This window comes from Eucalyptus grandis, chromosome 7 (genome assembly GCF_016545825.1).
Source record: "Eucalyptus grandis isolate ANBG69807.140 chromosome 7, ASM1654582v1, whole genome shotgun sequence".
NCBI classification, from domain to species: Eukaryota; Viridiplantae; Streptophyta; class Magnoliopsida; order Myrtales; family Myrtaceae; genus Eucalyptus; species Eucalyptus grandis.
Window position 1 is genome coordinate 19,587,012 of NC_052618.1, and position 13,280 is coordinate 19,600,291.

Genomic DNA, 13,280 nt, shown 5'->3' on the forward strand with positions numbered 1-13,280 from the left:
CATGGTTAGAATCAATCAAACTCGATTTTAGTCCAATTTAACCAATTGAGTAGCTTTTAGGATTTTACCGCAGATACATCCCCTAATGGTTTCACCCAATAGGTTAGTTAACTCATGAGTGATCAGCTCAGAGAAAAAGGACCATAGGCACGTTGACAACATGCCCATTTCACTTTATTGAGACGGGATCAAATTTTAGGATGTCACAGCAACCCGGCCCCTGTAGCTTCTGTTTGGCCTCTGTTCAGCCACCTCTAGCCGCCGCCCAGCTCCGACCGGCTGTCATGCAGCCTCCCCGGAGCTCCACCCATCCTTCTCGACCCCTTGCTGCCCCCATCCCTCTCTCTTTCTCTCTGTTTGCAGCCGAACCAACAACCCACCGAGTGGGTTTCTAGCCGGCTCGTAGGCCGCTTTGGGTCTGTTTCCGGGCCCCGAACCCGAGCTGTGCTTTGGGAGGGATTGTTCCTCGTGTCGTCCCCATTGGATTGATACGTTTTGCGCGCAATTCCGGTGAGCAATCTAACTAATCCTTTCTTAGTGGACTAATTGCACTTAAGGGTTGTTTAGTTTTAATTAATTAGGTTTAGGTGGTTATATTAGTATGGATTAGCGTTTATTAGTCAATTGTGATGCGAATTAGATAAATTGAGTGTGCATTTAGCAAGTAGACGTAGTCTACTATTTATTGATGGTAGCCCAGGGATTTTTCCTGACCCTAATCGGGCTTCAATTTGATAATTCAGGCCTAAGTGGAATTTTTGGCATTTAAATATTATTTTCGGAATTAAATTAATTAATTATTTATTTTCCAAAATTCAACTGGGATGGCCCATGAGTGACCGAATATTATGCTGATGATCGTGGTGAAGTCCGTTTATTTAATCATGCTTTATTTTGAGCTAAATTGAATTTTTAATATTAATTATTTAATTTTTGAAATTAATTATTTATTTTGAATGACCAAGAAATGGTTAGGCCCACATTTAATCGACTAGGTCAATTGATCATTGCTTTGATTTGATGTTGTGAATTGATTGACTGAATGGAAATGACCGTGAGTGGTCTTATTAGCATGTAATCGACAAGGTCGATTTGATCGATGTTTCGATCTGTGATGTGATCGCTTGGGTGTTTATTTGATCTGTGCTCACATGCAGGTGGGATCTGAATGGAAATGACGAGGCCAAGATAAGTCCTCTAACTCGTGCTGTACTTAGGCAACCATGTGGTGTATTGGTTTCCTAATTGAGTCTTAGTGGGATAGAACTCGCTGAGACGTAGTCTCATCCCAATTTGGGGAAAACATTTCAGGACACCGATGAGGAGCTAAGGAGGAGGAATATGAGAAAGAGAACTCTGAGGTGAAGTTGAGGAAGAGAATGATCTGAGTGAAGAGGGGTCAGAGGAGGATCAAGATGATCTTGAGTATGACCCGGATGAGGATTGAAATCCCATCTCTTCGTGAACCCTTTGTATATGTGTAGATAGAGTGAGACTTTGAGGTTGTGAATAGTTGTGAAGTGCTCTGTCCAATGCCATGTATAAAGGCTCGGTTGTAGATTTCAATATGAAAAATATAGCGTGCTTTTCTATCCCATTGTTTTATTGTCTAGGGATTTATAACTGCTTCCGCATGTGGTTAATAACTAAAAGGGTCTGCGATACATAGTCATGGGATATCGCATTCTAAAATCGATCAAGTAGAAGGATGTGTGCGTGACCGAGGATCGGGGCGTGACAGTGGGACAAGGAAATATACACTTAGTTTGTTTTACAAACAAACTTCCAACAAATACTACTTCCAATATCTCACATGATAAGGATAAAATAGAAACTAGAAACCAAAGGTCCACTTGCAGACATTACAAATCATAGAACCGAATAGTTGCAATCCAGAACCCATATAAACAGTGAACTTACATTGTATTTTGAAGCAATGCAGAAGAAGATGAATTGGAAGACTTATTGGAAGAGCTAGTAAATGTGGACAGTTCAGTACTATGAGTGCTCTGTGGTTCACTTCTTCAAGCTGCTGGACGAAACATGCAATGGTTCGAGCATCGAAGATGGAGGCACGATATATGTCGGGATGGGAAAATTTGGTGGGAGAATGGGTGGCGAAGCATCGAAGTTCAAAAGGTTATCACTTTGCTTATGGGAGGCCGTTCCTTCGGTGTCCGGATGAGCACACCGAGGCCTACAATCATCAAGCGCTCCATCTGTCTCCCATTGAAATTTTCTCCTAACTTTAGATCTACCGCATTGAATAGCTTTCCGATTCCATAGAGCTCCCAAACCCATTCCACAAGTTCAATTTGGCCTTGCGATGCCCTGGGTTCGATAGCTCTTCTTCCACATGCTATTTCTAAGAGGACGACTCCAAAACTATAGACATCGGATTCCTTGCTTGCCTTACCTGTATAGATACATTCAGGAGCCAAATATCCCATGGTCCCGTCAATAGGGTTGTTTGTGACCCTTTGGCATGGTCGACTATCCGAGCCAAGCCAAAATCGCCTAATTTAGCCTCAAATTGTGCATCAAGTAGGATATTGCTAGACTTTATATCCCTGTGCACAACACATTGTTTCAAATCCTCGTGCAAGTATTTCAGCCCTAAGGCGATGCCTTGAGCGATATTGTACCTCTTTTCCCATGGCAGCGGCATTTTATCTTTGAACAAATGAGAGTCTAAGCTACCGTTAGACATGTACTCGTACACAAGGAGGAACTTGTTTCTCTCATGACTCCAACCGATGAGCTCCACCAAATTTTTGTGCCTGAGATGTCTAATTGTCTTCACTTCGGTGGCATACTCCTTGACACCTCGTTTGGACTCTGGAGTGATCTTCTTGATGGCGACGTGGGAATTTGTATCAGCGAGGTGGCCTTCATAGACTCCTCCGAAACCCCCTTCCCCAAGCAACCGAGTATTCGCAAAGTTGTTAGTGGCGACGGCCAAGACATTATAGGAGTACTCCTTGGGTCCCCTTGACTGTTCAAATCCTTCGTCAATTCCTGGAGCATCTTCTTCTTCTTCTCCACTTCGATCATTTCTATTTCTCTTTAGCTTATAACCATACCAGCCAAATCCTGCAACAAGGATAATAAGCACCAAAGAGCTTAAGCCTAAAATAGCCCCCTTCACCCAGGACTTACTCTTTTTCCCTCGTGTTGGTGTGTCAACGGGAGTCACATTGGTCGTGCCATTTACATCGTCAAGGATTTGTAGACTAGAGTTGAATTCCCATGAGAAAATTGTATGAGCCTCAACCAACTGCCCTGTCGTTGCTGAGAAACCGAAGACCACCCATTCTGGCAAGTACTCTCTCAGGTTGACTGGCTGATAGTAAAGGCTGGTATAATTGTCATCGTCATCTTGAAAAACAAAACTCAAGTTCATTGCTGTAGAATTGTATGTGACCTGAGCATGTAGTTGTTGACCATGGAGTATCTTGTCATTCATCCACGAGACACAAGTTTTACTGACAGAAGCCAGGCTGTTTACATTGATACCAACATGATTACAGAGCGGATCCCATGTATTTGTTGAATGGTCATAGAAAGTGTCAAACTCTACCGCAACAAATGCAGTACTAGAGTTGGTAGAGTTTAAATTTGAATCTGTGAGGCCTAGAAAGCGTCCCTCTGAGCGTTCAGGGATCTGTGATCCATTGGGAGCGAGAAAGAAAACCATTCCATCAGCATGGGAGTATTTCATACCGGAATCGATAGAGAAAGTAAACTGACTGACAAAATCTGCCACATTCCCTGTTGAACTATCCCACAGGTGCATCGGTTGATGATATAATGCTCGGCCAACTATATATGTGGGTTCCTCCGAAGGCGCACCTAGAGTGAGTTGGATGATGGAGTTCAGCACGGAGGCATTGCCCTGGAAAGTAATTCTCTGATCGTTTAATTGAAAAGACGGGAGATTGAAAGAAATGTTGTCGAAGGATTCGGAACTGCCAGATGGAATGCTTAACGAAAGGATGAAAACTGTTTGTGCTAGAGCCTCTTTCATCCGATGCATTCTCACTGAGCCATGAGCTATCATTGTATTAAAGATTCAGAGGCTCGTCTGGTTCTTTGACCAGCTTCTGTTCATTGCAGAAAGCACCTGCAGTGCGGAAGTCTGAAAGTTTAAGTCATTCATGAAAAATTAAACAGAGATACAAAAGATAAATGCACAATCTTAGTGATGGAAGCTATGAAGAGAGCATCGCTACTGTCTCTACCGTCTCCAGATCTATTAAAGTTCATCAAGTTGGCAAGTTGACCAACTTACTAGGTGAAGAGACGCTTGGCCACTTTTAGATTTCTCGAGTTTCCAAGTTATGCAAAAGATAATTAAGATAGGAAGATATTTATATTAGAAGAATATTGTAGAAAGCCAGCAAGGTTATAAATAGGAGCAACTTGCTCGGAGTAGAAAGGCTCCTGTGCGTTGAGTGTTATTCTAAAATAATAAAGAGAACGTTTATTATATTCGCGTTTTTGAAACTCAACAAGTGGTATCAGAACCACCACGTCTTTGAAGTTCGACAATTGTTTTCAGAGACCAAGTGCTAGGGAACATATCAGAGCTAGTCGCCCAAAATTGGAGTATCAAAGCCAGGTTATCAAGGGTCAAATCAAAGCGAGGGGCCAGGGACCGTATCAAAACAAGTGGTCAGAGTGTAGTTTGTTGGGAACCATGAATCTAGCGACAAGTGATTGTAGTACAATGTTCATCGTATGAGTAGTTCAGGCATTGTGAACCCAGCCAGCACGAATTGTAGTACACGAAGACAGTGGAATAAGACCATTGTACGAGTACGTGATCGGGGACCACTGTGCCTAAGGGTGGAGTATGCCGAAGCTCCGCTAGTGCACAAGTTAGGGATTGTGAAGTTGGTTGGGTGACGATCAGGCTTACTTGGAATCGTGTGGACCATTATAACAAGTCACATGGCAGACATCTCTAAGTGAGCCGTGTTGAGAAGCTCAACAACTGGAATTTCCACGTACTGTTTCACCTGTTGCCCCAGAAGAAGTTGGGCACGGCAAGCAGGACAGATTCATTTGCTGGGTCAAGACTGAGATATCATTGGAGGAAGAAACAACACATCATCCTCGAATGACAGTGATAGAAGAAATTTAAATAAAAAGAAGCCGATAAGGGAGCGGAAGAGTTTGAAAGAAATATTGGCAGCATGGTTGCTAGACCCGCATCGTAAGAGAGAGTGGGCGGTGAGGGGGAGCGTTGAAGAGAGCACCACCACTCTCTCCCCTGCTCCAGATTCTTCTTGGAAAGTCCATCAAGTGAGCATGTTGGCCAACTTGATTATTGAAGAGAAGCTTCGCCACTTAGATTTCTCTAGTTGCGAAGTTGTTATAAAATAAATAATTAAGATAGGAAGATATTCATGTTAGAATATCGTAGAAAGCTAGCAAAGTTATAAATATCAGAGTCCAAGGGCCAGGGACCATATCAGAGCCAGCGGCCCGAGATCGAAGTATCAAAACCCAGGTTGTCGAGGATCAAATCAAAGCACGTGATCAGGGACCTTATGAGTACAAGTGGTCAGAGCCCAAATTGTTTGGGACGTGAATCCAGTGAGAAGTGACATGGAGATGAATGATCTCATTTAATTTGGTAAGGCCAATGACAATTGTAATACCGAACCCTGTTCCTACGTAGGTCAATAGATTAATGTAGACAAGGTCAATTAACGAAGCAATGAACCAACCATGGACGATATTCAAGAGTTTCCAGATTCAATGCTAGGCCGACATTCCCTTCAGCTAACACCTCAATTTAGCAGTTAGCTATGGTACTCGATTGACCAATAACACTATCAAACAGATAATGTTCACTTTGGAAAAGAAGAAATGAAGCAATGTAAGGTGACAGGGGGCACATTAAAAATGCAGAATTCTGCAACAACCCAGCAAAATGGTATTAAGAACAAAGAGAAGAGCATGCGACAAAACCGAGAATTCCGAAACTACAACAAAGTACTACATTTTATTGCCTTTACCTTTGGAGCTTGGATCGCGGATGTGGGACTCTTCACGACAAAGCCAACAAACACTTCATGGCGAGGACGAACAGAAATGATATAAACCAGGTTTGATTATGCTGAAGATATTTAAGCCGAATTGAGAAACCTAGGCAGTAAATGACGGTCAAACCAAAGAAGAAGAAGTCATGTTCAAGGGAAAGAAATAGTGCTAAGAGTCTTCATCGAGTATATTTCGATGGTTGACTGGAATTTTGAATCTTCATTCCTAATACATTTCTTCTTCTAGATAGCTGTGTTCCTTTTTTCTTTCCGTGGAAAATTCGTACTCGCGTGCCAAGAAAAGAGGTAGTCCCAACCGTGCTACGCGTTTCCCACCCGACCACATGTTCCTTTCTTTTGACTTTTTATAGGGTTAATAAACAAAGTCTTCAAGGGTTGCTTGACCTAAAAGGCTAATAATAAAGCATCAATATTCCCTTTTCCTAGCCAAAAGGCCATCTTACATTGAGCACCACTTAAAATGACATACTCCGAAAGTACTACATTTTATTGCCTTTTCCTTTGGAGCTTGGATCGCGGATGTGGGACTCTTCACGACAAAGCCAACAAACACTTCATGGCGAGGACGAACGGAAATGATATAAACCAGGTTTGATTATGCTGAAGATATTTAAGTCGAATTGACCAAGACCTAGGCAGTAAATGACGGCCAAACCAAAGAAGAAGAAGTCCTGTTCAAGGGAAAGAAATAGTGCTAAGGAAAGTGTCTCTATTGGGGCATTCTTCGATGGTTGACTGGAATTTTGAGTCTTCATTCCTAATTCATTTCTCCTTCTAGATAGCTACGCTCTTTTTTTCTTCTCCACTCGCGTGCTGAGAAAAGAGGGAGTCCTAATCCTAACCGTGCCACGCGTTTCCCAACGGACCACATGTTCCTTTTTTTTTTTGACTTTTTATAGGGTTAATAAACGAAGTCTTCAAGGGTAGCTTGACCTGACCAAAAAAAAAAAAAAAGGTTGCTTCGCCTAAAAGTCTAACGATAAAAGGATCAATATTGCCTTTTCCTAGCCAAAAGGCCATCTTGCATTGAACACCACTTAAAATGACATGCCGGCAAAAATGGATACTAAACTGGTACAATATCATCATGATCCATCTCGAGGAAGAACGTGCACATACTTGGCATTAGTGGACTTTTTTAGGAAGTTCGTTTTAAGATATAAAAGGTTCAAAATTGAAAACTAAAATTTGTCAAATATAAAAAAAATTGGTTAGTGAGGTATTTTACCATGTGATCAATTGAAGATATTTAAAGAGGAAAAAAAATGATTGACATCCCCTAAAGGCAACATGTCATCTTTGTTTTATATAATGGTATGGATTAGTAGACATAATTTATTAGGCAAATCTAGCTTCTCAGTGTATTTGAATCAATGTGTCAATTTTCATAATGTTAAACACAATGTTACAAGCTAAAGTCAGTCACACCCAATGTTTGTCTATTTAGCAAATCCCAATTAGTTTGCTTTATTGACTCTGGTTTTGTTCCAACATGGCTAAGTGCAACATTTCTCTAGTATAGATGATCCTCAATCTATATCTTCTAGAAATTAAAACTATTCCTATTGAACTTGTCAATTTTCACTTTTTTTTTTCCTTTTGTCGCAATCGATTTGCTTTAACTCAATTGAGTTTGGCTTTGATACCAATTATTGCAAAAACAAGCGATCGAGCAATAAAATTTAAGAATGAGAAAATAAATGGAACATCATATCTACGTGATTCAATTAGTTGGGCTTACTGAATGAGGATTGCAGCACAAGATTTCATGATAGATCGAGAGATAAAATAGAGATCATAATTATACTCAAGTCATTCAGTGTTTCCCAATTCCAATTACACCAAATAATTCACATAGAACAATATTTAACCCTCATAATTTCTTACCAATCATATCAATACCTAAATTTTGACTAAGCATTTATGATTAAATTGCATAAAATTAAAGGACTAATTCGATCTTAATAAAAAAAGATTTACACATCACATAGGCATTAATATTATTTGCACATACTAAGTTTTATTTTTATTTTATTTTACTACGTTTCGGATAAATACGTATTAAATTAAAAATTAATTATTAATTTTTTTAAGAAAAGAAAGCAAACGCCCGTAGGGGCTCGGGTTTCTCTTACCTCATGCGGGCCTGAGCCCAACTCACCCGCTCATTTCCGCAGCCCGACCCTTCCTCTTCTCTCCTTCTCCCTCCTTCCTCATGCAACCAAGGACGAGAGCAGACGGCGCAGAGTAGCAAAGAAGCAGAGTAGAGCAACATGACCGGGGTAGGCGCGCGACGTGACTGGAGTAACTCGCCGGCGGCAGGCCCACCTGCCCCACGTACGGTCGAACGAGTCGTCCGACCCCCATAAAAGGAGGAAGGGGGGGGTGGTTTTCCGTTTCGAAGGGGAGGTTTTCGGAGAGAAGGAGAGAGGGAACCGAGAGAGAGGACCTGAGTCGGTGAGAGTTGGCCGAGAAAGAGACAGCGAGATCTGGGCAGGGCCGCCTCCGGCGACTAGCTCGCTACCCCTTTTTCTGCCCTGTTTTCTTCGGTCATAGCCCAATTGCGGCAGAGGCTTGCCGTCGCTCACGTACACTTAATCCCAAGCGTCGTCAAGCCTTCCCCGGTCGATCACTGCCGGGTGCCGCTTGTGGTCTCGTGTCGACCGTGGTTGCGTTTGCGTATTCGAGCCTTAATCGGCTCGGTTCTTCTCTCCCCGTCGGCGCCCGTCAGGTGTTCGATAAAATGCCTGACTTAGATCTGCTTTTGCGTTCTTGGTTTGGGGCTGGATCGACGTTCCCTTTGGGTTGTTAATCCTACCATACCGCCGCGATCTCGAGCTTGGTTGTCGACCTGCGGCTCCGATTGTGTCTTTATTCTTAGGTTCAGGCTTACTTCGCGGGTTGGGCTTTGTTCTTATTACGTGTATTTTGTGGGTGTTGCCAGACCGGGTTCATTCCTGGGGCCCAGTTTGGCAGAGGGCCCGACCACTCGGGTCATCTGACCTGAGCCAGTCCCGACCTGGGTCCGGTTGTTTATGTTATAACAGTATATTATTATTTTAATATTAATTTTTTTTGAAAAATAAATAAAAATATGAAAAATCTGAGAATAATTTATATTTTCTAAAAATTAGGAATAGCTTAAAAAAAAAGGGTTTTCAAGTAGTTTTCTTTAATAACGCATGAAAAATATTTTTGAATAATCAAACCTCAAAGCTTAAATAAGATTGGGTACCGGAAGGATATTAATTAATTGACTGATATAATCAAGTTCTTGATTCTAATTTTTCTAGTTACATAAGAGTAAATTATTTCTTTCAATACTTTACATAGGTTTAGAGGTGACTTTTATGAAGATGATTTGTAGGTTAGACTCGGCCCATAAGTCTCGAATTGGTGGGCTTAGAATTCACTGTCATCACTACAAGATTTATGAAGTTGAATATTGAAAGCTCATCTCAAATACAATTTGTGAAGGTCCACTTCTTATATGTACTACAATTTGATCCAAAATAGGAAAATCCCTTTTGAGAATCCCACTCAAATTATAAAACCTACTTGCCTCGGGATTTCGGGGTTAAACTTGAGACCTGTATTCAAGATGACGCAGCTTTCTCAAAATTCCGCCGTGTTGAATTTTTCCACCAATTCTCCAAGAAAAGCTTAGGCTCCTAGACTCCTCTAGGATTAACATCTCCAAGTCCCTAGTTTTATAGGTGGTAGTTGAAGTTTGTGGCCAAGTTAAAAACCCGAAAGACATCTCCGACAAACGAAGAGATATGTTGCGTGTATAAGTTGATGGATTCAGCCCATAAATAGGGAATGCCGTTCGGTCATGTATACAACAGAGACCAACCAATTTTATTTATTTATTTATAAGCTTGTAATCCTTTCTCAATATTCATTTTCACCCTTTGTTGTGTTGTTCCAAACACTCATACACACATTGTCATATCAAAATCCATACCAAATACTACCACGGATATCTCACACAATATGGAGCAAACAGAAACTAGAAACTAAAGGTCTGCTTGCATACATTACAAATCATAGAACTGAATAGTTGCAATTTAGAACCCATATAAACAGTGAACTTACAGAGTGTTCTGAAGCAATGTAGAAGAAGATAAATTGGAAGACTTCTAGGAAGAGCCAGTAGCAGATAGTTCAGTACCGTAAGCGCTCGGTGGTTCACTACTTTTGAAGCTGATGGACATGACATGCGACGATTCGGGTGTCGAAGATGGAGGCATGATATATGTTGGGATGGGCAACTTCGGTGGGAGAATGGGTGGGGAAGCATCAAAGTTCAAACAGGTTATCGCTTTGCTTATGGGAGGTCGTTCCTTAGGATTTGGATGAGTGCACCGGAGGCCTACGATCATCAAGTACTCCATTTGTCTTGCGTCGAAATTTTCACCTAACTTCGGATCTGCTGCATCAAATAGCTTTCCGATTCCATAAAGCTCCCAGACCCATTCCACAAGTTGAATTTGGCCTTGTGATGCCCTCGGTTCGATAGCTCTTCTTCCACATGCTATTTCCAAGAGGACAACTCCGAAGCTATAGACATCAGATTCCTTACTTGTCTTGCCTGTATAGACACATTCAGGGGCCAAATATCCCATGGTCCCAGCCAATAGGGTTGTTTGCGATCCTTTGTTACGGTCGACTATCCGAGCTAAGCCAAAATCGCCCAATTTAGCCTCAAATTGCACATCAAGTAGGATATTGCTAGACTTTATATCCCTATGCACGACACATTGTTTCAAATCCTCATGCAAGTATTTCAGCCCTTCAGCGATGCCTTGAGCGATATTGTACCTCTTTTCCCATGTCAGCAGTGTTTTCTCTTCGAATAAATGAGAGTCTAAGCTACCATTAGACATGTACTCATACACGAGTATGAACTTATTTCCCTCATGACACCAGCCGACGAGCTCCACCAAATTTTTATGCCTTAGATGTCTAATCGTCGTCACTTCTGTAGCGTACTCCTTTATGCCTTGTTGAGAATCTGGAGTGATCTTCTTGACGGCAACACGGGAATTTGCATCAGCGAGGTGGCCTTCATACACTCCTCCGAAACCCCCTTTCCCAAGCAACCGGGCATTGGCAAAGTTGTCAGTCGCGACAGCCAATACCTTGTAGGAGTACTTCTTGGGTCCCTTCGACTGTTCAAATCCTTCATCCATCCCCGGAACATCTTCTTCTTCTCCACTTCGATCATTTCTATTTCTCTTTAGCTTATAACCGTACCAGCCAAATCCAGCAATAAGGATAAGAAACACCAAAGAGCTTAAGCCTAAGATAGCCCCCTTCACCCAGGACTTACTCTTTTTCCCTTGTCTTGGTGTGTCGATAGTAGTTGCATTGGTCGTGCCATTTACGTTGTCAAGGATTCGTAGACTGGAGTTGAATTCCCATGAGAAAATTGTATGAGCCTCAAATAACTGCCCTGTCGCTGCTGAGAAACCAAAACCACCCACTCCGGCAAGTACTCTGTCAGATTGACTGGCTGATAGTAGAGGCTGGTATAATTATCAGCATCATCTCTAAAAACAACACTCAAGTTCATTGCTCTATAATTGTATGTGACCTGAGCATGGAGTCGTTGACCAAGGAGTATTCTGTCATTCATCCATGAGACACAAGTATTACTGACAGAAATTAGGCTATTTACATCAATACCCACATGATAACAGAGCGGATCCGATTGATTTGTTGAACGGTTATAGAAAGTATCAAACTCTACCGCAACAAATGCGGTACTAGAGTTGGTAGAGTTTGGATATGAACCTGTAAGGCCTAGAGAGCCTCCTTCTGAGCCTTCAGGGATCTGCGATCCATTGGGAGCGAGAAAGAAAACCAATCCATCAGCATGGGAGTTGCTCCTATGGGAATTGATAGCGAAAGTAAACTGGGTAACAAAATCTGCCACATTCCCTGTTGAACTATCCCACAGGTGCATAGGTTGATGATATATTGCTCGGCCAATTATGCGTGTGGGTCTCTCCGATGGCGCCCCTAGAGTGAGTTGGATGACGGGGTTCAGGACAGAGGCATTGCCCTGAAAAGTTATTCGCTGATCGTTCGATTGAAAAGATGGGAAATTGAAAGAAATTTTGTCAAAGGATTCGGAATTGGCAGATGGAATGCTTAATGAAAGGATGAGGACCATTTGTGCCAAAGCCTCTTTCATCCGACACATTCTCACTGAGCCGTGAGCTATCATTGCTCCAAAGATTCAGAGGCTGGTCTGCGTTCTTTCACTAGCTTCTGTTCGTTGCAGAGAGCACCTGCAGCTACCAAAATCTGAAAATTTGAGTCATTCATGAACGATTACATAGAAATACAAAAGTTACATGCACAGTCTCAGTGATTGAAGAGCTAGTAGAAAGAAAATGTCTGAGGTTTGCCTAAAGACACTTTCAAAATCATTCAATGCCCTGAAAAGGAATTGGAAGAAGTATGAAATGGATATTATAATATTATATCCCTGTTGTTATCCATAACATTCATCTAGTTGAGAACATAGCAGCTCGCAAATAATTTGACAGTGCTAGGAGTGATGGGAGCCCTAGTTGTTTAGGAGGTGCATTAGGAAACAATGAAGAGTATGATCATCATTGACAAATGTACAAAATATTGGCCGCCAAGATGCACATCAATTGTACGGTAGTCCACATCGACTGACTCTTGACTCAATAAGTCACTTTAGTTCTGCCTATCATGTAGCCGTGATCCCATAGAAGCCAAGTGATTCAAATGAATGGATAGACTTGTGAGAAATTTTTGTGGGGTCGGATTGAAATTGAACATGGTGCAACAGCTGAAAAACAGAAGTAGCTCAGACCTTTATAAATCAAAGTTTTGTACTAGCTCTGGTTGATCTTAACCAAAATGGGAATTCATCGAATAACCTATGAAAACTTGGTGTCAGTTTCTTTAACGTGGACCCCTCATTCGCTCAAACCAAACCGTAAGTCTCTCTCTGTATTGCCTTGGCTTCAATCTGTCGGGCCTTTCTGAAAGCTAAAAATGCACATCAGGTTCTTTAAAACTGCAGCTCCTCCACCACGTCACATGAACGGCCTTGACCCCAGCAACTATATACACTTCTTTAGCCATGCGACGGCAGACTCAAACAGTCACGACTTGTATCGGTTCAATTGAAACGTCCTTGGGAAGGATGATTTGAGACTACAT

The 13,280-nt window shown here is 41.8% G+C and overlaps 2 protein-coding genes, 1 long non-coding RNA gene and 1 pseudogene across 3 annotated transcripts; all 4 read right to left on the reverse strand.

Moving 5' to 3' along the window:
* Window positions 1-2,132: 2,132 nt before the first annotated feature.
* Window positions 2,133-3,796, reverse strand: LOC120295952 (annotated as a pseudogene).
* A 65-nt stretch (window positions 3,797-3,861) lies between these two features.
* On the reverse strand, window positions 3,862-6,148 carry LOC120295551. Its single transcript, XR_005552934.1, has 2 exons — window positions 6,027-6,148; window positions 3,862-4,138 (listed from the first exon to the last, which is right to left on the reverse strand). It is a non-coding gene; the product is annotated as an uncharacterized LOC120295551 (long non-coding RNA).
* A 3,932-nt stretch (window positions 6,149-10,080) lies between these two features.
* On the reverse strand, window positions 10,081-11,546 carry LOC120286369 (L-type lectin-domain containing receptor kinase IX.1-like). Its single transcript, XM_039316891.1, has one exon. It carries the CDS (start codon window positions 11,264-11,266, stop codon window positions 10,214-10,216), a length of 1,053 nt encoding a protein of 350 aa, XP_039172825.1. The 5' UTR covers window positions 11,267-11,546; the 3' UTR covers window positions 10,081-10,213.
* Window positions 11,547-11,550: 4 nt separating this feature from the next.
* LOC120295953 (anti-H(O) lectin 1-like) lies at window positions 11,551-12,680 on the reverse strand (the record flags this gene model as incomplete). Its single annotated transcript, XM_039317579.1, has 1 exon — window positions 11,551-12,680. A coding segment is annotated over exon 1 (756 nt), but the record flags the coding sequence as incomplete, so codon positions are not given.
* Between the last annotated feature and the right edge of the window lie 600 nt (window positions 12,681-13,280).